The sequence below is a fragment of the Meleagris gallopavo genome, chromosome 3 (genome assembly GCF_905368555.1).
Source record: "Meleagris gallopavo chromosome 3, MGAL_WU_HG_1.1, whole genome shotgun sequence".
Lineage (NCBI taxonomy): Eukaryota > Metazoa > Chordata > Aves > Galliformes > Phasianidae > Meleagris > Meleagris gallopavo.
The window spans coordinates 50,410,850-50,438,746 of NC_139406.1; the positions used below are offsets into that span (position 1 = coordinate 50,410,850).

Sequence of the window (27,897 nt, forward strand, 5' to 3'; positions counted from 1 at the left end):
CTGCAGGACGGCAGCCTCCAGCAGAGCCAGCACACTGCAGGAGGCAGCGGCACCTTCAGCAGCTGCAGAAGGCTCCAGCTGAGCCGTGCTTCAAAGCTCCTGACACAAAGGAAAGCCCCCAGAGCTGCCCAGGCAGACTGTCGTGTTTTACATGAGTGGGGGTGGCTGAAGAAGCAGCTCAAGATGGATGCGTACAGAAGGGGCTTCCAGCTACAGCAGTCAGCCTCGCTCACTTCACTCCGCTTTGTGTGTTTGTGATAAGACTTATGGAACTTCTGGTCTAAACAGACTGCCATTTGATTAAGGGGTTAGTTTAAGGATTGATACAGCAGTGAGAATGAGAATGGACAGACTGGAGAAAGATTAAAACGATGCACATCATACTCATATTTCACAGAAGGGCTTCATTTAACAGTGAAATACCCATGATTTACACATTCATTAAAAAAAATAATCACAGCAGAAAGGTCATCTCATTTGCATACTAGATGATCAAATAAGCCTTTCAGGTTTTGCAGATCTATTGCACCTAAGATGACAGCAAAGCATTACTATTGGCCAGTCACTGATGTAGGATGAAGACCTACAAAGGAGGGAAGTAGATGTAGCTGGCATGCGCTCTTGGCATTACAGTTATGAGGAGGTGGTCTGGCAGTCCAGGAACCCACCTCCTTCCCTTCCTGCAGAATAGCCACAGGACAAGCAATCCATCTGGCAGATCCAATGGAATATTGGTTGTCCTGCTTCAGGCAAACTGCCTGCCTGATCTGCATTAACCCACGCTGAGGATGCACAACTGCTGTATCCCATGCAGGAGAGGCATTAGGAACTCAAGTTAAGGCTGAAGAAGTGTGAGACTGATGTTTTCAATGGCAACTATTTTTATTTTTTAACCCTTAGGTCACCACAAGTGTAATATAGAATTTCAGCCTTCAATTTAAGAAGTTCAGTCTAATAGGGCTCCACTGTTACCACTGAAGGAGAATGGGGTTGTTGAACTTTCTCAAGTGTGACTCACATCAGAAAAGTGGTACCATTCAACCTCGTATCACCACAGATCATTTTTCCCCTTCTCTCTCCCAGGCCACCACCCTTGGTCCTGTTATCTCTTACAGCCCCAAACCAGACCAATGTTTAGTTTAGCCACTTCATCCACAGCCACGTAAGTCACTCTGCATCAAACCTCTTAGCGCGTTCCGATCTAGGAGAGTCATGCACAAGCTGGACAACATCAGCACCTTATGTTACTCCACATTTATTTGATGTTTGTCTCTCACTAGCAAGATATACTTTGTAATTTCTGAACTGCTCCTCTGCAATTCTTATGTACTCTAATTTGGGGAAAATCGTACTCTTACTGTAAAGGGAGCTTGGAGCTATCAATCTCCTAAATTGGTCTCCTAATCTTCTTGGTCTTTGTCAGTAAGCCCACGTGCCAGCATCTTTTAAGTCTTTCAGTGTGTTTCATAAACCACACTATTGCTAGGAACCTGCAGTATTTATCAGAGAGGGCTTAAGACACCTGAGCAATCCAATTATGGAATTCTACAGCCTGCAGCAAAAAACATTTTACAAGCTAAACTTTAATGGCTTTATTCACTGCACTGAAGAAAAATTATTTCAAACACTTTGTAGAAACAGAAATTCAAAAGATGAGAAATACAACATCCATCTGCATGCGCACTGATTATAAAACGTACTAAAAGAGACCATGTATAAATAAGCATTGATCCCCTGATAATTTTATCAGAACTAAGCAGGTACATTATGCAACAATCCAAAAACACTGCTTGTCCCTTACTGAGCAACAGACTCGACCATTCTCTCAGCATCCTCAGCAACACAGTTCTTTTCCTGACCAAATCCAAGAAGAACGTTCTCATACAGTACCTACCTAAAGTTACACAGCAGCCTTTCAGCAGATAGCACGTGGGCTTAAAAAAACATCTTTTTCTGAACTCTTCTTTGATTGCCCTACAAAAAGGTTAACGAGTGAAAGTTTACAGTCTGTGCAAGGAGCACAAACATTTAGAGCTTACTTACTCAGTCCATTATTGATGAGCTGTGTTATAAAAGCAGCTTCAAAAATTGAGAAGCAGATTTGTGTCAGATCACTTATTCAAGAGGAATGCACTTTTAATTTAAGATCAGCTGGAATATAAAAACCACAGCTACACAGACTGCCTTTGCCCGAAGCAAACCTTCAACCCCATGCAGTCAGACCACAGCAGCCGCGGGAAGCTCTGCAGGGAGCACACAACAGAACAGCTCCTGCAAAATAGTTCTGACGGACAGGAACACCTGTACTTCCACCAGTCTTTGTTTCTTCTAAATAATGATCCCATTAAAGGCTAGCAAAATTTTATATTTTAGTGTTCAATTTTTTATTTTGGGTTTTGTTGCTCTGTAAGTTATAGTCTTTGTTGCCAACGAAACAAGCAAACAAACAAAAAAAAGAACTAGCAGATCTTTACCTTTCCTGAGGATGAAGTGATCTGTTTTTATAAATAGTGGCATGTACCATAGTCAAATATTTAATTGCAAATGACAAGATTTGAATTAAATGAGACTTAACACAGTCAAAGTGCAGACAGTGACATGCAAAATTAAGAACAAGGTTTTGTTTTGTGTTCTTTTCTTGGATTTATTTTGTTTTTAATTTCAACGCAATATGGACTTAGGAAACATGCTGAAACAACACCAGGGGTTACAAAATTACCTCCAGGCCTAAAAACAATAGATGTACTTTCTGCTTCAAGCTGTCTCAACTCCTACCGTAACTTACCTTAACTCTGCATCTAAGCACTCTGTTTCACCGCTCTCCTGTTCTAGACTTGTAACATTGCTACATCACTGACCTTCTCCTGCTACTTTAATTTGCACAAATGCTCCCTACGCATTTTCCATTAATTGATTTTTCTACTCTTATGTAATAAGTACATTTTTAACGTAAACTTCCTGCAGAACGTTTCTTCCTGCAGAAGAAACCAAACCAACCAATGCAATGTTTGCAGAGCCTCCAGACAAGCTATCTATCAGTTAGAGGCTACTGGGCACAGACGGCAGGCTGCATCTGACCTGGTGACCTAGAAAGGACAAGCGGTCCCCCATCAGCCATCCTCCAAGAGATGAATTAATGGACTATTTTTTTAGAAGAGCACACACATGCACTAAGGCATGGTAAAATAGTGTGGCTATATGAAAAGAAAACATACACTGAATTAGAAGTTATTTTTACGGTATAAAAAGTGTACCAGCTGCTTTACAGAAAACAATTAACACACGGTTTGTTTTTTCCTTCTTGGGAAGAACACAGACTACAGCCAGCATTGAAAACTGATTCTAAGCTACAAAAACAATTAGGTGTAATGAATGAATCGTGATTTGAATGTGGTTTAGAGAAATCTACTTCAAACAACTGCTGGCATTAAAGCCAGTGCCAAATAGTAAATACTATGGACAGGATGTAAGGAGTATGTGGAGATGATACAGTCATACTTTCACCTGACAAACAAACAATACAAAAACAGAGGGTGCCCAGCCAATTATCAGCATGTCAGTGGCAATGTTTCATAAATTGAAAAAAAACAAAAAACAAAAAACAAAAAACTGAAGTACGCATTTTAAACATGACCTTTATTTTCTATTCCTCACAACAGTACCTATGAACAGATTTTGTTGCATGGTTCTCTTTCAAATTTACTAACTACTTTAAGCCAGGCATGTAGACAAATGTACAGTTTAAGAGCCTGCACTCTCTATACAGCAGAAAGCCCCAGGACACAAACACCAGTAACATTTTACGCATCCGGTTTCTGTCACAAGACTTAAGTGTTAACATATAAATGAGTGTACTGCACAGCAATTATTATATTAATGAGCGTAAACAGAATCCAAATCCAGGAAGGTCAGAATAATTCCCACTGACCTCAGCTATGCATCAAATCCTATTTGCAAAGCTAAAAACCCAAAAGAAACAAAGACCAAAAAACTCCCAGAAATGCTCAGTATTCATTAACCGCTACTAATGTTTAAAAGCCACTCACTTGTAGAAGAAAAGGGTTTTTTCCCCCCTCTCTTTTCATATGCTTGAATCAAAATGTTGACTAATACAACCAGTTGGCCACCATTAATAAAGCCCCATGCCAAAAGAGAAGCAAGAGCTTAACCTCCACACACACGTGTTTTTCATACAGGTATGCTAAATGCAGAAACCCAAAGTCTATTTACATAGATGTTTTGCTTGTATTTGATTGCCAGTTTACTTATATTTGAATATCAATTTGCAAGCTAATTAGAGAACATCGCTAAGCCCGTTACAGAAAAATAGTGCTCCACCATTAACTGCAGTGCTATCTAACTAATTCCTTTTAAGACTGGCTTCAAACACCATCTTCATCTCCATTCAAAACAATTAGTGTACATTTATTTCACATTTTAAACTGCAGAGAATCAATTTTTTAAACACTTTAACAGATTGCACTGCTATTTTGATAGCTTTTATGTTACAAATTATGCTTTTAGGGATTCGTAACTTTCCTATTTAAGGGAATGTTAAACTGGAACTCACAGAGGGGCTTAAATAATTCTTCTCTACAACCTGAGAGCTATGTGCCATTAACTTTCAAAAACAAACAAAACCTTGTTCTTGAAAGAGCACAGTACACAAAAAAGAATCTGCTCCTGCAGGCAAGCCATAATTTCCAACACTGCTCACAATTCTACCAAAACCTCATAGATAGTGAAATGATACTGGAAGAACTCAACCCAGGTGTCCAGTCCTTGGGGACTACCAGCAGCAGGGCAGCCATGGGTCAGCTGCTGCCAGGGCAGCACACTGCCAGGGCAGGCCTCAAGGTGCTGCCCAACCCTGGAGTAAATCAAACAGCAGTAGAAAGGGAGAAAAGCAAAAAAAAAACCAACCAACCAACCAAAAAACCCCAACAAAATAAAACATACAACAACAGCCTTCCACCAACAGAGACTCCAGTGCTGTGGAGTCTCATTTAGCTGTGACCTCCTTTTCTTCCATTACCCTCAGCAGACCGTTTTGCTCACTAACTTATCTCCTTTCCCAAAGCAGGTCCCTTTCTTCTCTCCTCTCTCCATGCTGGTGCTAAGCAGTGCAAATCTGAACAAGAAACATACGTGCTGGAAAAGGCTAAAAGGAAATATGTAGAGTGTCAACTGCTACTTCTGCCTACTTTACAACTGCTGATGAATTTTCAGACAGAAGGACATCTCCACAGGAAATCCACAGCTTGGTTTAATTGCAGTGTTATGAGATTGAGGGAAGGAATGGCAGCCTGTGCCTATGTTGGCCAGCTGGGGCACCGCTCACACCTTCTATCTTTTGACTGCTTGGAATGTGTTGCTTACCAGACGAATGGAACAGAGAGGGAACTGGTTCGATGGGCAGAAAACTGGAAAGTAACACCAACAGCTGTTCCTGGGATTTCCTTCTGAAGAAAGAGCTAGAAGAGTGCTTATGAGTCCATACACCATTCTTAAGGTCCAATATTGCTTCTACCATGCCCAAACTCAACATAAGCCACGTAGTAAATCCTCGAGGGAACCAGCTCATCATAAAGGCCTGGAATAGTTTTGTTGTCAGGACAGCTTGCACTCATCCCAAAAACCACATGGATGCAACGTATGGCTGCATTAATCATAGTGAGAAACAATGAAACATACCATCATCATTACTAGTACCAACTCACCTATAGCAAGCACGCAGCAATGCTTTTCCAAGCTGCTCTATAGGCAGCAATGGATATCAATACCTCAAAACCCAGAGTTGTCTCTGGAAGAGAGAACATGTCAGTGCATGGCTATGAGTGTTTCTTTAGTGGAGTTCATGTCCTGGCTGCAAGATCAGTTTATCTTCAAAAGACTCTTCCTTCTGCCTCATTCTCTCTTCCCCCACCAGAATTTAACCTCACTTTTTCTCCCTGCTTTCTGAGGGAAAAGTCACCCAGATAATGTATATAGAGAATACTGCAAAACCAGGTGCGTCACGTTGAACTGAAAGGCTTTAACAAGCATTAAAGGCCAATTCCCCCTCCTACAGCTTAATAAGAAGATAACAACAACTCCAGCCCTTTTTCTTCTCTCCACAACCTGCTGCTGTTCCTTGCACTGTTTTCTATCCCTTCTACAGTCTCAGCTCAGTGGGGCTGACTGATGCTTAGGACATGCCATAAAAGTCCGGAAGAGAATTTTTTTTAAAGTTACTGTTTCCAGGTTAACAAATATGCTCACATTAGGCATCAGACCATGACACATTCAATCAAAAATAATGAACCCAGCTCACTGCATTCAGCCAGCAGAAGAGCAGTTCAAAATGTATTTGAATTTGCCAACTGACATCAAAGCCTTCAGCACAGCAGTATTTGATTTAATGTAGTTACCAAATGTTTAAATACTACTGGAATTTCTATTGAGTACGGTAGAATGTTCTGTAATTAAGGGTACTTTCCATAATATCAGTTCAATAAGATGCTCCAGTAATTTTGTCTCGATGACTAGTCAACAGATTATCTTAAATTGGGAACTTGAAAGAATAATTATATATACCATGTGTATCTTATCATGCTAACACAGGCAGCCTCACCCAAGGTTTTGCTCCATGTATTCCATATACTGATCCTTCTCTCTTTATAGAATTCTTAATGCTGCTGTTGCCAGGTGATGATAAAACTTGTCTCCTACCACTGAATCAATTAGTCATCCTTAAGGGCAGCTTTGTTTGCTCTGGAGGGCCCCTTTGCAGAGCTTTGTATCTGCCATTCCACTCCCCTGGAGCATGGGTCAGCCTTGGAGAAAGCTCCAACTACAGCAATTCCAGGAAAAATAACATCCCTCTGGGAATCAAGGCCAGATGGCAGAGTTTAAAACAGAACTAAGGCTACATTAAATGGTGTCAGAAACAGATAAAACCAGACTCAGCTTCTGAGGCAGAAACTAACACCTACTTTGCCATCCCCGGTTGAGCCATGCCAAGAGCCTTACTGAGGCAGCTGATGGCTCAGCTGTCTTAATTCATATTTCTACACAGAGAAAGGAGACTGCATTTGAGATCCTCTTAAGTAACTATCTGAATATAGGAAAAGGGAATAAGCAGTAATTAATTCACTGCATTCCAAGTAAATGCACCATAAACAGAAATGACTATCAGAGCTGGACTAATTAAACAAGACAGTAATTTACGGATTCCAGAACACTGCAACTATTCAGGATCTGCGTAATTTCTCCATAGGAGTATTTTTCTCTTTATCGAGATATATTTGGAAGGACCTACAATGAAAACACAAGCAGAATTTTCTAGAAAATAGTTGTAGAAAATAAAGGTGAATCAAGTTCCCTTTTCTGGAAAAAGCAGAGCCAATAGTTGATTAAGGATTTTTTGTTTGTTTCAAAACGTGTGTGTGTGTTTATGAATTTGGGTGAAAGTGTGTATACACACACACACACACACACACACAAACTTTCACCCCAATTCAAATATTTCATAAAAAGAAAGCATTTTGATTAGTGTGTTTGCAAGTTTCTTTCAGAATGGCTTCTCTAGAACTCAAACAATAAATTTTTTGACTACTGGATATACAGACTGATCCAAATGCTACACTTCCTAGCAACTTTAGTGCCAGCACTGTTCCTGAGGAATAACGGAATCTTGTTTTTGAAATTACATGTTTGTCCTCTATAATTTATTCCCTCTTTTATGTATATAAAGTTTAACATACATCAACATTAATTAGTACCTCAATACTGGAGAGTAAAATCAGGTATTACAAGTCAGATGTAGAATTTTACAGAAATAGAAGAAAAAAAAGGAGTCACTATTCAAGTATATATCACTTTTCACTAAGTTGAGCATGTTTTATTCATACTCCAGGATATATTCCACTTTTAACTGAGGAGTAGAGGAAAGGAAGTAGGAAACAAAATCTTAAAAAAAAAAAAACAACAAAACCAACAGAACTCTCATGCTTCATTAAAAGCAAGCTCTGTTTTTCAGGGAACAACTGTCTGAGAATAAGTTAAAGAGTTTGGCAGATAAACAGGCAACAGAAATAATAAAACAGGTGCTGTGCTTGTGTAGTTAAAGCAAACAGAAGAAGTTCTACCAATCCAGGATAGTAAGCTCAGTACTGACACATGAGAATTTAGGATGCTGCGGGGAACACAAAAAGGACAAACAGGAAGACTGTTTGAGAAAAGAAGAGAAAAAGGATTAAAAGGCAAGAGAGTAAGAACTAGAATACAACTGTAACAAAGTAAGTCAACAGGCAAAGCATCACCAAAAAGTGGCACTGAAATTTACTCTGCTTCACGTGGGAAGAGGACAAAACCAAACTGACTAAATGTTAAGCAGGAGTGGTAAGAAAAACAAATATTCTCAACATAAGCTTCTTAAAAGAAAAAAACAACCCAACGAAAAACAACACTCTTACTCCCGCTAGGGCAAAGAAGCGTAATGAGGAGCACGTGGCTGTTCATTGAGTGCTTTATTTTTGGGGGGGGTGCAGGTATGGTGTGCAATAAAGAATTTTTTTTAAAAACAAAATATTTGGGAAGAATGGAAACAATTTCTTTCAGCTTTCCAGCAGCTCACAGAGAGACCCCATCCATCTGAGAGTCTTTGGCTGTCTGCCTGGAAGGAACTTGTCAAATTGTCTTTTTTTGCTAATGGCAAGGAGACTTCAAACAAAGCAGTTGCTACTTTCATTTTTTTTTCCTGCAAAAACACAAACTTTTTTCAGTTTGGAACGAGAATTTCCTCTTTGAAAATAGGATTCTGCTTTCACTTTTCCTGGCTCTACTCCTAACATTCACTGGAATATCAAAGATGCCAGTGTACGCTACCATAGGAAGAACACAATTGCATAAAAGTGTTGTTTTCTTTTTATTTATAGCAAGGAATAAAACATAAGCCTTAAAAGCAGTACTGCTGTCTTGTTTTAAGCATGACGACTTCCAGAAGGAATTTTATTCTTCATTGACGATGGACATTTTTATGCATAGAATGATGAAAATAGCAACAGCACCAAAAAAACCAGAAGCTGAGTGCATCTGGGATTGCCAGAAGATGCATCACCTGCACTACCTAATGAAGAAAGCAATAGTTACATTTAAATACCAAGCACTCTTAAACATTAACCTTGGGATTGATTTTCTTCAGCTTTGGTTACTTAGAAATCAGCTGTCCAGTGCAAGACCAGCTTCCAGACTTCCTTATCACCACTGGAGAACCACCAGGCTCTTGGGGAACAGTGTGTCCCATACAGAATTGAGTAATTTGGATGGATGAACTTATCTCTAACATCATGCAACTCTACAGCAAGGTGAAAGAGCAGCTCTCTATCCCCAGAACCTCCAGTCCTCCCTCACCACAAATAGTTTTTGAGAACCATCCCCATCCACCATGCTTTCCTCTCATGCTCAGGCTCCTTCCATTAACCAACAAATATCAGTGGACCTTACTATCTTCAGCTACACAGCCACCAAATCAGAGAAAAAGTTATGCTCACACAGGTACATGGGGTGCACCTGCAAATGGCACCACAGGTGACTGGACATGGGGACACACCTAAGACTGAGGAGACCCCAACACTGTGAAAAGAAATAAAGCGAACAAGGGAGAAATTCCTCACCCTAGTGGCACATTCCCAGCAATATGTTTCTGAATTGTTTTAGAACAAGTTATGTTCAAAGTTGTAAACTACAAAGTCAGTCAGTGGAAATGCTGAAATCAGAATCTAGCATCAGATATCAAAGCATTAAAACAAAGGTTATTTACTTAGAGCTTCACTGCTTGGAAAGAAAAGGCAGCAAGGATATTATGAGTCCATTTAATCATACAAGATCTATCTGCAGAAACCTGGGGACAGGGAGCATAAGCTATATCCCAGATAAGTCGACCAACCGCATTCAATTTGTGGTTTCACAACTGCTTGGTACCAACCTCAAAAAGGAAGGGAAGCGGAAGCAACTCCGTCAGCTTGCTTCAGCTTACATAGCTCATGGAACAGTGGTATTAGTCATCCATGATCACTGCTTACCTCCATGACCAACACTAAAATATTTTCTTCCTTTCTCTCTGCAACTTCAAGAGCTTAGAATTATTTGATAGCTACACAATGCTCAAACAATGCATTTAAGAATCATGTGTAGGCAACAAATTTGTTTAGCAGAGTACTAAAATCATGCTTTTAGTAACAGGACACAACATTAAAATATGTGCAGTGTTAAAAAAAAATAAATCACTGAATTATCAGACTGAGAGTCTGAAAGTTTAAGATATTTTTCTGCAAATAATTGTTCAAGTAACCTTTCTAGGTGGGTAATTTTAGTAGAAATGCATTATTCTTATCTTAAAATTTGCAGGATATAGAACAGAGATTAGATGAACAGGTTGGACATGCATATCAAGTGGCCAAAGTATTTCTTTCCTGGATGAACTACAAGACTCTGAAAAAACGAGCACTAGCAAGGACATTTCATATATTAAACAGAACTCTCTCTTCAACTTAACCTCTTCTTCTCCAAATACTAAATATTATGCATGACACTTAAAGTACAAATTACATTTTAAATAAAGAAACAAATAAGAAGTACCGTGTCTGTAAATTCAGGTTAGATATCCTCTACTAGGTGACCTCTAGGTGAAGTCTGGTGAGTTATTCATATAAAAATTGTTTTATTTAATACTGAAATATTTCAATCTTCAAATACTTAACAAATACATCCAATTCTAGAAGAAGGCCCAAATAACTCCATAGTTTTATCAATAAGATAAACGCTTTTTTTCTGGTGCACAAAGTTTCTTTTAATTTTCTTTCGGAGACTTATTTTTCTCCTCTTTCCCTTGACAGAAATGAAGGTGCTGGTACTTAGCTCCTCCCAGATTCTTAGTGAAGTCACTGTAATACCATCAAAGCATCTGAAGCTTATTCAGAATATATTTCTCCATCAACTTTTCACAAATCATATCAACTGAATACAGGGAAACCAACTTAATATATGCCCTAATCCACAGAAGGACAAGCTAGTGAAAGTTAACGTAAGCTAGCCACATGAATAAATGGAGAAATTCATTACAAATTAAAGAAATATATTTTTTTCCTCCATGTAATAGGAATAACTCTGATCCTTCCTGGAATACAGGAATAAAAAAAAAAAAAAAAAAAAGAGTATCATACAGCACACGGTAGAACACTGCCCCATACTCTCAAACCTAAGCATTTCCTATAAGGATACTTAATAATCAAATATCCCAGATTACTGTAACAACTGAAAAGTATAGATCAACAAGTCATATGATTATTCTATTTTTATTTACATTTTGGTGAGAGAGATTGAAATTGAAGAGCTTAGAAGAAGCTTATCCCCCCCAGTGGGCAAGATAAAAGCACACAAACATGACAGATATTAAACATCTTGTCTTTTTTTTTGTTGTTCAAAAATTTAAGAAACAACATGTCAAGAAAACATCAAGTGAAGTTCAAATTATTCTGCAACTGACTGAGAGGATCATAAAGCCTCTATGTTTGTTGTAGCAACGCACAAATCCAAAGAAAATTAGAGCTTTCAATTCTAAATCACACAGAAGACTTATATACGTGCTACTTCTGAATTCATACTAGCATAATTATGCAGTTAGATATGAATAAGGCCACTGAGATCAGAATCGGGCCCATGGTTATACTTAAGAAGCAAATGTCATGCAACTATACATAACTTGTAGCATCATCTGAATCTAGTTCAATAACCAGAAAATAGGCTTTTGACAACAATAGTATTTCAAAATGACAGTATAATTAAATTTAAGTCAAAGCTATGCCATGATGGACTGTATGTTTATCTGTAACCACCAAATGATATGCTTTTAAGCATGTCAGAATTTTTCAAAAGAATTAACCATTGCAGTAATGCAACTGAGGAAATGGTAGTAGAAAGCAAACTCCTCCAGGTCATTTCAAAACCAGTTGATGCTGATGTCATACAGAACACGCTGTATGCTCTGTACATTTTTTCCTATTTCAACTTCCCTAAAACACTATGCATTTTAATACCATTCAAGGACAAACAGTATGCCTCACTCATTTCAAAGTTTTAAAAAGCAACAGGAGGGACTGTGTGGTCGGGATGAGTAATGAAAAAGGAAGTCAGTTTTCCATCTGTACGTTACTTACTCAAAAACAATTAGGGCTGGTCAGTCATTATCATCAGATTTGTATGAGCAATACTGAGAATCAGAAGGCAATTCACTTATTTCCCAGACAGCAGAAAGAAGCGAGAGAGATTTCAGAAAGGAACTTAATTCCATGAAGACAATTTCCATGGGACAGGGCATATCTCATGAATTCATGTCATTTTCATTTTATGATTAACCAGCAGCATTATAATCAACGATTACGAAACAATGGTTCAAGAAGGCACCTTTGGAAAGCAGTTCCCTTCTAAGTTCTCTGTTGTTTCTGCCCCTTTCTCCAGGTTTCCAACATCATCTATGGAAGGAGTTCTCAGTGTTGATGACTACTGTAACATTCTACAGCAGAACGGTATATTAACTCCCAACTGGAGGAGCAGTGAGGGAAATTCCTCTGTATTATCTTCTCAGTTAGCTGAATATTTAATTTAATGCATGAATTTCTAAGCTATTCTTCAATAAAATAAAAGAATGTGGTTGTAAAATATATTTCCTTGAAACTGAACTGAAAATGCTTTAATAACCAAAGCTGAAACACGATAAAGGTGATTGATTCTTCGATTCTACCTGCATTCACGTTTCCACTATACTTTTCAAAAGCACAACACAAGTCTGTAAAAATGTAATTAAGGAGAGATACTGGTACATACAGCATGCAGTATCAAGACTAGAGCTTCTACTTTGTTTTGCAGAGTTATTAGAACGTTTTTCATTCAAGAGTCTTGATCTGTGTAACCGTACTTATATGCGAGAGAAAACAAAAAATTAAATTAGCTATTAAGATGTATTTGAAACTAAGACTGATGTTCTTAGTTCCGTAGTTTCAAAATTAGATTGAATAAAAGCAACATTGATGTCAGCAGTTCAGAAAACAGTGAAATTTATGCAGATTTTTTAAAATGTCATTCTTTCACAAAGTTCTATACTGAAACTTAGCTTATTGGGAAATTCAGTAAAGGCTCACATCAGGTGCCTCTGTGTTCCACAGATGGCTACTCTAGCCCTTAAGAGACAAGAAGACAAGAAGGGCAGTGAACCCAGTTCCCCACCCAGACGGCTCCCAGGCACACGGGCAGACCTACTGACTTCAGCACATCCCACGCAGAAGCAAGAGCTCACACTGGCGGAGCTTGCTGCTAGCTGGGGACTTGGCTAGCCTTTGTCTGGGCATCGTGCCACTCAGACACAGATACGTGCCAGGGCAAAGCAGCAGTGCACCGTCCGAGAGATAGCACTGGCATGGTGCTGCGCTGCCTGGCAAGGCTCCTCTCTGAGCATTGAGAGTTATAGCCACTGACCAGGGCTCTGAGGTTGCTGCCCTCAATGTAATTCCCTGTCCCATGTCTTGCCTTCCACAGGTGCCTCTCTCCTGCGGTTACTACGAAAAAGCAACCTATGTTGCTGCCTAAATTAAACTATCCTCTCCCGTGCTATGTTGCCTGTAGGTATGCAAAAGTTTGAGCTCTCTTCCCTATCTTTGGCAGGTACTTAAGGAGCATAGTCACTTAATTCTCTACATATAGCCAAAAGTATGCTCCCATACAGCCTCCCATCTTGTCTAACAAATACATATGGAGAGGCAGGGCTGAGGCCGTTATCCCATGTGACTTCCAGCCCAGAGTGCCGCCAAGGACAGTTCCCTACTAAGGGAAGTATGGTAGCATTGATCTGTGCACGAAGACTAGGTGCTAACTGCAGTACTTCCATGGAAAATAGAAAGCAGAAGGAAAGCTTATTTTACCTTCTCAACACTCACACATGGGTTCAAATTACAGGCAGATGAAAAATCAGTTTAAGGGCTGTAATAGGAAGTATACATGGGAAGACTGTGCTAAGAAAGGGAATTATTGGACAACCATGGGAAGATTTGAGACACTATTTTTGGTGAACATAGGTCCATGTGCTGTCATTAACACCAACCGATTTTCCAGGTCCTACAACAGTAACCAAACAGTAAGGAAAAATTAACTACATAAAAACTGATATTCCTTTCTTAATTTGTGTCCTAAGAACGAAGATCTTCAAGACTAATTTATGATTAAGATTCTAGGCAATAAAAATCAGAACATCTTTTCTAGCAGTACCATTGAGCAGAGGCTGTCCTCCATGTACACTCCTCGACACGACTGCACTGTGCACATCTTCAGGAAATCCCATCTTGCACAACATGTCTTCACAAGTTGCTTTTATCGGTGCCTGAAATGCAAGACAAAATTTATGTAATATCACAACCCTTATTCACCAGAGAAACATTCCAGTTAGCACACATTCCATTTTGCTGCTATCTTGTACAAACAGCATCTTTGTTTCTATACGACAGCAATTAGAAGTCCGAGGGCAAAGGGTTAATCTCTTTGATAACTGGAATGGAAGGAACAAGTCCCACTTGTCTGGTAAGATCTAAATAATACACAATCTTGATTCTTCTGACAACTGAACATTTCAACTAAACCAGTCTTTGAGACTGAAGTGGAAAACTTAGGGGGAACAAAAACATTCCTTCCTCTGGAAATAAATGTTGCACAAAGACAAATGACTTCTTTTTTTTTTTCCATGGCCAGATATATTTGAGAGGAAAGACTTCAGCCAATGATTTAAAATGCTTTATTTAGACATCTCTATGTGAGGCTGCTCCAGTACCTGTAACTTAAGACAGAATGTTGCATTTGCGGTAAAGTAACAGTACTTACATCTGTGTTAGCAAATAGATATCATAGCAAGTCAAATGATTCCAATGCAATCCCCATCCAGTGAACATTAGGTTAAATAAATAGCTGCCCTTCACTGAATTTGCACAAGGCAAAAGAAAAGCATTTGAAACTGTTCTCTCACTGGTAAAGAAAGTCTCCCTTCAAATCACATTTTTCTAAATTTCATAAATGACTTTTTATTAAGAAAGATAGTAGAGCACAAAAACTTTTTTGTTCTGTAGAGGATTCCGTGTTCAAAATATACTGACAGGTAAGCCAGTTTTGAAGACAGTTTGCTGCTGTTAAAAAAAAAAAGCATCCAACTTGCTGTGGCAAAAGACTATGATTTCTTTTCAGTGGATTGTTTTTGCCTTATTTTAGAGCTGCATAGTACAGCCAAGCTTCCATGTGGCTAAATGACCAAATAGAGCAAAACACCTCAAACTGCACAAGGCAGATGAGCTCTCACACCACTACGCTGAACTGCATTCCAGACACCGAGACCTCTTGAAAAAAATCTGACATGCACCTACACACTATGTAAAGACCTATTCACATGCACGCCCAGATGTAGTAGTATGTGGACTTTGTTATCATGAGCAACTGTGTGCTTTTGTACCTAAAACTGATCACGTATTTAAAAAGATTTTCCCTTCTACTTTCTCAAATGGGTTTTCCTCAAGTGGAACTACTTGAAGCCATGCTGAAGCACACACCAGCATACATTTCGCAATAGAAGCCCAACAGGAAAGAGGGAATGAGAAAAAAAAAGAAGGATGGAAAAAAAAGGAGATGATGGTGCTTCACAAGTTTACCACCTTCCTGAGCATCAGAGCACCGACTCAGGGCATCAGGCAATTACGTCCTAAGCTCTGTCCTCCTGCACAGAAGAGGAGGAGCATTCCCATACTGTGCAGTGGCTGTGCCACCTGTTCGAAGACAAATTTCACCAGGTCTGGAGGCTGAGCACAGAGATGTTACAGCTGTGTGCCTGGTCCAGCTCAGCTTGGCAAGAGGGTTGCAGCCATTACCCACAGTCTGCCTACAGGTTTATCAGCACTTTCCACTGGAATTTTTCAAGCACGCAGCTATCTGTCACCACTCTGTCTCCAAGTGCAGCCACAATTTTTGAGATTAGTTTCCGTGCTTTTAACAGCGTATCATCTACAAACCAAATCCCTTTCTGACAGAGGCAGGTTAGGGAGCACTCATCCAAACCACTACGATGGCAGACCCCAGCAGGCAGCACGCACTGGCATGCAGTGGGGACAGCCTGTTGGTGGTACTTCAAGAGCAGAAGCAGCAAGCTGAACTTGCACTGAAGATGAACAAAAGTGCAGCACCAAAGTCATGCTGGCTTTCACCCTGCTGACGCTGCTACAGGAGCGGTAGTCTCAGCGCATGAGAACACTACTACAGATGTGGGACAGCAGCGTCAGAAACCACGTGTTTCCCAGGGAAGAGGGCCCAAGCAGAAGCGCTTGCTGCCCATTGACACGCTAGGCCATGCTCAGCATGCCAGCTCCTATTAGGGTAATTTCATTGCTATTGCAAGGAGGGATTCGTAGCACAGCCAGATGCACTTACACTTACCGATCCTACCTAAGCAGCTCAACACACTAGCAATAGAAACAAAAATTTGCTACCCACCTCCAAATTAGTAAGCTATCTAGGTAAGCACCCAGTAAGAGAAATTTTAATTATCAAGTGTCCACTTAAACTGTGGCACTGGTTTCACTGTGACTTAATTTTTCATTATTTTTTTTTTTTTTTTAATAGGGGGACCTAAAGAAGAAATATAATGAAAGGTAAAGAAAGGAACAAAGTTTAATTTACGAGGAGGCTATGCAACCTGTGAAGTTGGAACCTGAATCTGCAGCTAAGCCTCAACAGCCCACTCAAACATTGATTTTTTAAAAGATAAAAAGATTGTAAAATCAAAAAATAATTATGATTCCAGTTGCCAGTTTCCTCAGCTTTAGAATCAAATCACAGGCTTTATAAAGTTTCCATAATTTGAAAGAAAAGTACTAAGACTTGTTTAAACTACTGCATAAAAAGATAACCTCAAAGCAAATGTGAAAAAAAAAATAAATAGCCTTTCATGGTATCCTTGAAACAATAAAGGTCCTGGGTGGGCAGCTGAGGAGATAACAGGATTGTATAACAAGTCCGCTCTGATGCGCCTGGGAATCTTTCAGCCTTCCCAACAATCTATACGTACTAAACAACTCTTATAAACTGAAACAATGCCCACTGAAACAAAGACGTGGGGACATGAATAGAGAGCCTTCTTTGTTCTTTCATTTGCAGCCATCAATTTTATCTGAAGACAAAAGACTGTACTCTGCTCTCCAAAAACAGTCCTTTGTAAATATTGTTTGAGAATAAAAACACAAGGGAAAAGAGAATTTAAATTTCCAGCATTTCTTAATCGCCCCATGTTAAGCATTTTGAATTAAGTAGGAGTTGTAGCTTCAGACACAGTGGGTCACATCAAGTTCAGACTGAAAGTACCGCAAGACTTAAACCATTTTAACTCGAAGCAAAAGACAGTGCTGGAATATTTTTATCCCCTTTTCCAGGGCAAAAGGGGAAAGCTAGCAAAGATTATGGGGGCACATTACTGTAATTTACAGGATTTTGTGTGATTAGTGCAATTCTCAAGATTATTTTGAACACAAGAAAATATTAGTTGTACATCCATCTACAGAAGGACACAACTGAAAAACTGTCTTTTAAGGTGGAAAGCAATTACCTTAGCATGTACTCATACAAAACGTACTTAACGGAGTTACAGAGCTTTGAACAAGATCAGTACATGGAAAATTCTTCTCTGAAACACTAGCAGACTTTGCAAAAGCAAAATAGGTACCACTGTAAAACTATTTTGCTTCCCCTTAGAGCTAACTCAGTCATTTTTAATAATGTTCATTACATTGTGCAGTTATCTCCAGATGCTAAAACCTACTCAAACTTGGTAAGGTCATGCATATAAACTATACATTTCAGACCAAATGCAAAAGACATGCTGCAGTCACGAAGCAACATGACATACATTAGAAGCCATCTATCAAAACTTATTATTCAATTAATTAACTGGTCATTTTGATAAACAGCAGCTGAGCCTGCTGTTTTTGTATCCTGCCCCTCCAGTTACTTTAGCTTCACAACTAAGTTGTACCACACCTCAATTAGAAAAAAATAAAATCCTCCATGACCATCTAATCTTTGTAACTGTAAAGGAATCATATTTACATGTTTTTCTAAACACCACCAGTAACATTATTCCAACAATGTAGGCTTCACACTTGAGAAAAGATTGTAAATGGAAACAAGAATAAAACCAGACAGGACGGTTTCATTAACACTGATGGTTCTAGACTAATAGCTCTCTCCAATTTCCATACTTGCTAAGACATAGCCACATTTAAAATGCAGTTCTGTAAGAAAACACCTATTTAAAAATGCAAGCTCACCACACGACTGTGGAAGCAATTTCATATCACAACACGCATCCTATGTTTTCAGAATTGGATTCTTAAAGACTGCTTTCAAACAGGGTTGGTTTTGTTCCTTGTGCATATGCCATACACCACTGGAGTTCAGCAGTTTCAATGCATCTGAAATACCAAAGTCTCTGCTTTTGCACTGTTTGCATTTGCATGTACCACAACATTAGATTTCTTAATATTGATTGTAACAAAATGCAAGGGAAGTTGTTTCTGAAAGACTTCTTTCTTTTATGCTGAATATAGCTTACTCCTGTAGGAAAATAAGCCTACGTCGTAAAATGAGAAATGGAGGGATATGCATCGGAGAAAATACCACACCACACACTTATAATTCGATGTGTTACAGCTGCTAATTGCCAAGTCCAGCCAATTCACGGGGCATTATTGTGTGAAGCTCAAAACAAAGTCTTACATAATTACACCTACGACAGAGCAGGAACTGGGTATTTGAGCTCTCCCTCGTTAATAAGCAACATTAATTTTCAATTGTGACAGTAATATTCAACTTAAGCACAGATCACAGAAACATCTGACTGTGTTTAAAGGTTGGGTGTTTCCTCATTAATTTAAAGGCCAAAATTGTATCCAGCATTCATTCACAACTTATGTAACTCTAGAGATTGTCTTAACCATTTTTAGTTTTGGGTAAACACATCACCTGACAAAATGAGATATGCTGCACAAGGTGGATCTTACTTTATGACAAGCTTCCCCTCACTACCATAAAGTAACAGGCATATGAAAGATAACCTGCAGGATCATTGCCACATCTCCAATACGCTTTAGATGCAACACTTTAAAATGTTCAGCATCTCTCTTAATCTCTGACTTACTGCTAAGAGCTGCAGCAGTTTATACCTTCACACAACTGAAGAGAGTTGAGCATGACTCCAGTAAACACTGTCAAGTACCATTTGTTTTCAACTGTGGACTGCAACCGGAGAGAAAGTGCCTTTCACTCAAATTGTTCTGGAAGCTAGCAGCTTCCCAAGCCAAGGCCAGACCAAGTTCTCCCAGAGGTCATCCAGTTACCTCTATTTCAGAGGCACCAGAAGCTGTTCTCATTACAGCACCTTCAGCTCACATTAGAGCTCTACGCCATGAACCAGATTTGAAACCAGAAAGTTCAGCTTCTTAAACCAATACATAAAGCTTTCAAATACTTCCACAGAATAACGGGATCTACAGCTTCCACACTAACATTTGTTTTAAAACAAACCGTCTCAAACTACCACTCTTTACTGTCTGTTTGCAATCCAGAGTCTCACTTATATCCTCTTCTTGTTAAGCCCAGCTGAGAAACAAGTGCTGTTGACTTGCTTTACGAAATAGGGAGACATTTATGGGCGTATCGGATACAGCACAAAGCTTTGATCTGTTTTGGAGTTTCTTGTTCCATCAACAAGGAGAACATGGAGCCCCCACTCTCCAAGCAAGACACAGTTCCTATCAGAGAAAAAAAAAAAAGACTAAAATTTCAACTGAAATGCCACAATTAATTGGAATTTTTATAAGTCTAAGTCACGTTTCTGTAATAAAAAAATAAATATTTTAAAACCAGCCCTATGTTTGACTATATATCCCAATTTCTTCAAAAAAATGAAACTTTCTCACTCTGACTTGATGATAAAGGTTGTGCGTTCAGCATCTCTGCCCATGAAAACTGCTGCTGATGCACATAGAAGAGCTTTGGGTTTTTCTGACCTTCAGGGGAGGCCTTGCAAGGCCTATCTGGAAGAACTCTTTCGGGGGATCACAAAATTTTAACTATGTCTTCAGCTGCTGGGTGATAATTATGTGCTAATTATAAGGAATGGAGGAGTCCCTAGGCGAGTCTGTTGGTAAAAAATATATTTTTTAAATATGTCAAGGAGTGCCTAGAGGAGAGGATAAACGCGCCTTTTGGATATATGATATTTAATTAAATACATGAATACTGACTAAAACCAAATAGTTTAAATGAATCGTTGAAAAGACTTGGCAGTGATATACCTTCCATCTTGGAAGCTGCTGTATCTGTTTTCATAAGCCATTTAAAAATAGAATGCCTAATTTCCCCTCTTTATTCAGACAGAGCTCCCATGATCTTTCAGAGAGAACGGCAGGATCAAATCAAATTATGAATCACGCAGATTAGGTCATCCACTGATCTGCCGCTGCCACAAGAAAGGGAGCTGGAAGCTGGAACACAGCCCAACACTCAGATGAGGAAGGTCCTTCTCCCATCAGACACAAGCTACAAACGTTCTCTGGCAAGACAAATCCTCCTCAAACTCATCCCACATTAATGCACATCACCTTTTTTCCTGAAGTTCTCTCTCGCAGAGAAGCACTGGAAAAGGCGGCCAAGAGAGATGGTGGATATTCCATCTCTGGAGATATTCAAAGTCAGGCTGGATTGAGACACTCAATAACTTAATGTAGCTGTAGATGCCTCTGCTCACTGCAGGGAAGCTGGACTACTTGGCCTTTAAAGGTCCCTTCTTAACTCAAATGATTCTCTGATTCTAGACAAACTCACTTCTGCCTGGTATGGGCAACCAGTGACAAAGCAACAAGCATCACTTCAGTGAAAGGTGAGGAAAATTTCTATAAAAATGATAATTTCTACTGCAAAAGACACTGTTTACTTTCATCATTCATATGGGACTTGCCCCATTCCACCTCATACACAACTGAAAAGAATGAGGTAGTAGATAAATGAAGCGTATCTACTATGACACTATAGGCTTCTCCTATGCTTTGTAACAACAACAACAAAAGCTTAAAAATAAATACATAAAAAACACCATAATACATTAAAGGTTCAGATTCCTAAGTGAGCAAATTGATGTCTTGTATGTGCATTGTTTAAAGTATAAATTCTTATCCTAGCTGCTGGTAGCTGGTGAACTCCTCAACCACATGCTATTTAAACTTAAAAAATAAGTAAAACAAAAAAAAATTCAGGAAAAAAAAAAAAAGAAAAACAACAGTGAGAGACAAGGAGTTTAACTGGTAGGTGATCCTCTCATTCAGGCAAGAAAAGCCATTCAAGAGTTCCTGCTTCTGCCACATGACAAAAAGTCCCTTACGCAAGGCAGTCTGCAATGAGCAAAAATAACTTGATTCACAACTTCCCCAGGCTATTTTTAAATATTATACTACTAAAATTTACTTGTTATACTACTATAAGAACCAAATTTTCTTATGCGTTCAGTTATTAAAAACATCAATAATTGAAATTACTGACATAAAGATGTCACTGAAAATAATTAAGATAGAACATGACAGGGTTTTTCCAGTGATGTTTCTGGGAGTTCCTCCAACTTCTGGGAGCAGAAAGAAAGACAATAGATAGGAAGTTTTTGAGTTACACTTTCTTAACTAGATGTTGTTCAAAAATATGACAATTCAGGATGATATTTTAAAACAGGTATAACAAAGCCCACAAATGTAACTAACTTATTTATAGCACATTAAATTGCAAGCTTACATAGCAGTACTACACATGAAGGAAGAGAGCAATAGAAGGCTTTCTAGAAAACACACATCATTTATTAAAATGAAAAAATATGAATACAATACAATATCTATCTTCTATTACATTGGCATTGTATACATTTATGAACTTGCTACAATACCTGTTCAGAGAACAGAAAACGGAATTTCCTGTTTTGTCAACCAGTGATTTCAATTCCAAAAATTCACTGCCTACTTCAGCAACATCTATTTCTGTCCTATAACAGGCAAAAAAAGCAGTTTACAGAAAAAGTCTTTTTGAAAAATATATTTTAAAATAATGCATCCAGTTTAATATCCAAAGATAGATCTCCAAAAATACGTTTGTTTTTTTCAATTTTGAAGATATCAGAATTTTGAGAATATGTCAGTGGCACCACTATCACCCAGACCAGGCAGACAGGGAGCAGAGAGCGCTCTGCTGCAGCATCCTGCCACATTTAACTTCTCAGATTCTTTGAAGGTGAAGCAAAAACAGGACAGGAAGATCCACAAAGGCTGAGCCACTCACGTAAGTGTTCTGTTCCAGGGCTTATGAAATGCATTATAAAACACATTCAGTTCACTTTCAAGGGAATAATGATTAAGTCTGCTTTGTTTAAGAGAGACACCCTCAAACTCATTCTAGTTCTTATACAATCACGTATCTACTATAATACTTAAAATAATTTAGCTAAAAAAAAAATATCAAGGACACGTGTGTTATGAGATACATTCAGAATAAAAGATCTCAGCTCTCCTGTGCAAAATTGCATTCATGTGTCGCGCCCCATTCTGCCAGAGACCAGTGCTGGAGGTAAGAGTGGTCTAGTTGACAAGAAACTCAATCACTGAATTCACAGCTGAGGCAGCTTAACAGGAATGTCATTTAGGGCAACAGTTTTATCACCTGGATACGTTTGCTAAGACCTGGAATAAGACCAAAACTGCCTGGGGGAGTAATAACTTATATCCCTTGTCATCATAATTCGAATTCAAACCAGTCTTCTACATACGCAGGGCTCTATAATTGCATTATTATTTGTTCTCATTTAGAAATGGAGAACGCCCATGGAGTGGTCCCATCACCCTGTACTTAAAAAGAACAATTCCCCTTTTGAGCACTTTATTTCTATTCCCTTTTCCAGTTAGTTTTTAACTCATCTCAGTTTTATCCCCGTAAATCCAACACTCAAACCATCTCTTCCTCTGCTTCTGTTTTGTTGTTATCCCTGTTCCAGAAGCAGCTGATGTTTTGGAGCAGGAATACAGATACCGCTTCTTTTATCTTACCCTCTCCCAGGTTCTTTACACAGTGCTTCCAGCCTCACACTGAATTGGCTGATCAGCAAAATCAAGTGCAGTTTACATTCTCTTGCACCCCATGTGCATTATACATTGCCAGAAATCTAAAGCCCTTTCTCCCAAACATACACAGAACCCACAGATCTGACTTAAAACACGCTTCCAGTTATGATCAAGCATTCCATCATGACTGCTTTTCCACATCACTGATGAAAAATGAGTGATCAATAACTTCAGACAATAAAGGCAGAGAGCTCTTGTGTTGCAAAGAGGCAGGAAAAAGCTGGAAGGTTCAACACTGCAGAAGAACCTTAAAGAGATAACCTTGTACAAACCAAAAGGAGCAGGTACCAAGGCGGGAAAAAAAAGTTTCCATTGCACTCTGTTTGTGAGGGCTCTTTGCAGTACACACAAAAGAAAAAATAAATAAAGTGCTGTACAGACACAGGTCTATAAATCTGATTTCATACCCAAGTTCCAATTTTGTTACACACTATTAAAAATCAGTCCTAACCTGATTTAATGGATACCCAAACAAGGGGGAAATTGGATTCCCCAAGCGTAACACAACGGTGACACTGAGTGATGCATGAAAGCAGTGAGGCTCACTCCTGTCCCCAATTCACAGCTCGGGCTTCATTTACTGCCCCGGGTAGGAAAAAGATGAAATAAAGGCTCAGTGCAGAACGTGGGCTTTGAAGAGTCACCAAGATGGGAAGAATGAACAGAACTGAAAGTGTGCACGATTAACAGCACTAAAAATCAGTCGGTACTGGTTCTTGGGGTCCGGGTTCTGCCTTGCAAAAACAAGCATAAAACAAAGCTAAAGTGGCACATCACAAGTTTCTGAGTAGAGTGGTTGTTATCATGGAAGTCAGTCGAGTCCTGCCGGACGCTCTTCCATAGCAATGGACAAACAGACAGCCCCGTGCCCCTTGAGGGTCAGGGCTGAAATCCGCCTCACCGCGCTGCCCGCCGTCAGCCAGCAGCCCCGGGAGCGGCTGGGACGCCCGTGGACCGCAGAGGGGGCACGCGGTGGGGGGAGCGGCGGAGAGGCGGCCGAGCTCCCTCCTGCCCCGCCGCTCACCATGGACAGGGGCCGCCGGCCCGGCCCGGCCGCAGCCCGTGCGGGAGGCGGAGGCCGCCGCAGCGCCCCGGGGCCCTGTCCCCGCCGCCGGCCCGGCCTCCGGCCTCTCCCCCAACCAGCCAGAAATGCCCCGACCGTAAATACCATTAAGAGGCGATGATCTGCGCCATCTGTCCCTCAGATTTACCGCCCTCTCCACCCCCCGGGCTGGGCTCAGCCGGCACAAAGCCGGGGGACAGCGGTCGCCACCCGCTCCTACCTCGTCCCCCCGGCGCTCAGGGCACCCCTGCGGGATCCATTTTGCCGCCCGGCACCTGCCCCGACCCGGGTCCCGTTTTCCCTCCGAGCGCTGGGAGCGCCCCGCACCTCGAGCCCTCCCGGGCCGTCCGGAGGGGCTCCGGCCGTGCATTACACACTTCGGAGCCCCGTCTCGTCCCGCTGGAAATTCCCGTTACACGCAGGGAGTGGGCGAGCGGCGCCCGCACGGAGGCGGCGGCTGATTAAATTCTTCCCGGGATTAGCGGGCACGGAGCCGGAGGCGGCGGAGAGCCGTGCCCTCTCGGCGAGGCCGGCCGGGCTGTAGCCCCACCTGCCCGGGAGGGACGCGGGGCTCTGCCTTACGCCGCACAGCTCCTGTTTCCCCGCACCGTGCCCGTTCCGCTACTTTCTCCCCCACGCTCGATACGAGGGAGATACCCCCTCTTCCGTCCGCAAAACTAGGACCGGACTCCCCTATTTCTCCCCCACCCCTCATGCACACACGCGCATCCCTCCGCACCTGCTCTCCCCCCAGCCCCGAGCAGGTGGCCGCCAGCGCACCACCGCCTCTCCCGCGCCCCGCCGCTCCTCCCGCCGGCTCTCCCCGGGCACTGCCGCCCGCAGGGGAACAAAGAGCCGCAGCCCGGCCCCGCTCCCCACCCGCCGCCGGCGGTGCTTACCTGCTGCAGGGCCGCCAGCAGCATCAGCGCCAGCGGCGGCAAGATCCGCGGCAGCGTTCCCGCTATCCGGCACATGGAGGCGAGGAGGGGCGGCGGCGGGGCGGCCCCCGGCGGTCCTGGAGCGCGGCTGGAGCCCGGAGCGGGGCGAGGGGTGCGGCGAGAGCGGAGGGAGGGTCGGGCGCCGGCGGCTCCCGGGGCTGCGCTCTGTCCCCGCCTGCCCGAGCCGGTGCCGCGGCGCTGGCTGCCGCCTGCCGCTCTAGCTCATGGGCAGCGATGCAGCGGGAGAAGAGAGAGACGGAGAGAGGCGGAGGATGGGGAAAACTCGGCTCCGGGTCAGGCTGCTTTTCTCTCTGCCGAGTCCCCTCCGCTGTGCAGAGGGTGGGCAGGGAAGAGGAGGAGGAGGAGGAGGATGGGCGAACAAAAGGCTGCGAGATAAGAAAGAAGTAGCTGCTGCCGCTGCTGCCAGGCCGGTGCGGCGGCGGCTCGGCGCGGCAGTCCTCGGCGCCGTCCCCACGCCCGGATCGTGCCCGCCCCTCTCCTCCCCGCTCTGCTCCCCGGCGAGCTCGGGCGGGCGGCTCCGTTCAGCTCAGCGCCTCGCCCCGGGCGTGCCAGCCCCGCCGCTGCCCCGGCCCCAGCCCTGCTGCACGCTCCCTCTCCACTTTCTCTCTGTCTCTTTCTTCCCTCCCTCCACCCCTCCCCCTGCACGCAGAGCCCTCCGCCGAAGCACGATGATAACAATACCGAGCAGCCTCTGCGCGTGTGTGCGCGCCGGGCGCAGCCGCTCCCTACGACCAATGGAGCTGCCCCGCCTCGCTCCGGGGAGCGGGTACGGGGCTGGAGCACCCCGCAGCGCCAGCAATCCGGGAACAAAGAGAAAAATAATTACAGAAACGCTCCTAACTTGCTTCGCTGCGATTGTTTGGGGGACGAGGGGGAGGGACGGAGGGAGGGAGGACCCAGGGGTGTCATTCCCGGGGGTTGCTGGGCGCTGCCGGCGTCCCAAGTTTGGTTCTAGTGCTGCTGCTGAGAAGGTTGCTTATTATTATTTCTATTACTCCTCCTCTATCTTTTCCTCTTTCTTCCTTACTCCTTTCTACTCCAAACTACCTGCCGAATTTACCAGCCAATGTTTTTCAAAGGCTTTGGCCGGCGCTGCGGTCCGCGCGTCCAAAAAATGTCAGCGTGCTTAACGGAAACGGGGAGCGCTGCTGAGCGACCAGTCACAGCAGCGACTATCAGTGCTGGGTCAGTGGCGGAGCTGGCAAGGAGCTTCCCTCAGGTCGCTGAGCAAAGTTGTTTTGTGTGCATGCATCGCAGCTCCCATCCTGGGACATAATAAGGGGAGGATTTGTAAGCATTCCCAGGAAAGCAATCTCACCAAGTGTTGACTCAAAATGGTGCATTATTTTAAAGCATCTTATTCTACACTTCAGCTTGCAAGAAAAACACTCTCAGCGCCTGCCTTTTTTTTTTTTTTCCTCCTTTTGTTTTGAAAGAAAACAGCAGATTTGCTTTTACATTTTGCCGAGGACACTCGCACGATGCTGATTTCACGAGATGCAGAACGGCAAACACCGGGGACCCGTGCCGTGTAGCCGCGCACCCGAACCGTGCGCCTGCCGGACCGCGGCTCCAAGGCAGCCCCGGACCGGGGAGAACCACACCCACCTGGAGGCATTAAAAAGCAAACGAGGCTCAGGTGAGGAGGGACAGCCCCGACAGGAAAATCAGTCCCCCCTTTTTTATTCCCCGCGCTTTCTTAAAGTTGTAGCCCATGAAATTGTATCGAAGCCAAGAGTTATGATGGGCAATAAAGGAGGGAAGCAGTGTCTGATAATGCATTCTAGAATCAAATGCAGCTTGGAATGGAAGGAAAGTGAGCAGGAAAGCAGCTGCGGGTGTTTGTATTTTCATACTGCAGTGAGTTTCCCGAGTTTGCACCTGGTAGTGCACATACTCTGTCAGTCCTTGTGGCTTAACCTGAGCTTTTGCTCGGATTTGCTTATGAAACGCTGACTTTCCCTCAGTAACAGATTCCTCTTTGTATTTTCAGGTAGGTAGACATAATAATAACAACGTTAATTAACTATGCTGTTTGACCATTTATTCACTCTCACAAGTGTGCTACAAAATGCAAAGCATACCATATAAACAATGCTGCAAACAAGCAGTCCAATTAGAATAATTACCCATCAGCTGGAGGAGACAGGCCTCTCATACTCCCTCAGCCCATCCATCCCTACAGGCCTGAAAAAGCAAAAGGCTCAACAGCATGTCTGGAAGAGGACCAGCTCTGTGTTCTGCCTGATGCTTCTTATAGTTCTGTTATTGCCTTCAGGTTTCTTTGCAGAAATACTAACCAAGGTAGAAAAACTGCTCTCACAGACACTGTTATACTGAATCTTTTAACCTTGAATGGGTTTGCTGCTAAGGAGGTGACTTCCATCATTTACACTGTTGTAACCAAAAGTTCTCTCCTGCTTATGGACTTTCCTGGTTCTGGGTGCTGTGATCAAGAGAATCTAATAGAGCAGGGATAGGTTACACTTTCTGTGGTATAATCTCTGCACAAAATCATGTTACGAGAGCAGAAACCTGTGAGTTGCTCATGAATGTGGATGACTCCTCGGGGCTTCTGCTATTCTTCTGCAGTATGACCCCCCAGAGA

The 27,897-nt window shown here is 42.0% G+C and overlaps 1 protein-coding gene across 2 annotated transcripts in view; it reads right to left on the reverse strand.

Moving 5' to 3' along the window:
* The window catches only part of CDH2 (cadherin 2), a 113,257-nt gene extending 87,148 nt beyond the window's left edge, over window positions 1–26,109 (reverse strand). Inside the window, exons 1-3 of one of the 2 annotated variants that reach the window (XM_085220936.1) lie at window positions 25,971–26,109; window positions 25,230–25,654; window positions 14,299–14,410 (exon numbers count right to left, since the gene is read on the reverse strand). In XM_085220936.1, coding sequence (XP_085077062.1) covers window positions 14,299–14,410; window positions 25,230–25,304 — 187 coding nt within the window. In that variant the 5' untranslated portion in view covers window positions 25,305–25,654; window positions 25,971–26,109. Of the gene's footprint in view, window positions 1–14,298; window positions 14,411–24,550; window positions 24,716–25,229; window positions 25,655–25,970 lie in introns of those variants that run through there. The other variant, XM_085220935.1, reaches the window with a different exon arrangement.
* Window positions 26,110–27,897: the final 1,788 nt, after the last annotated feature.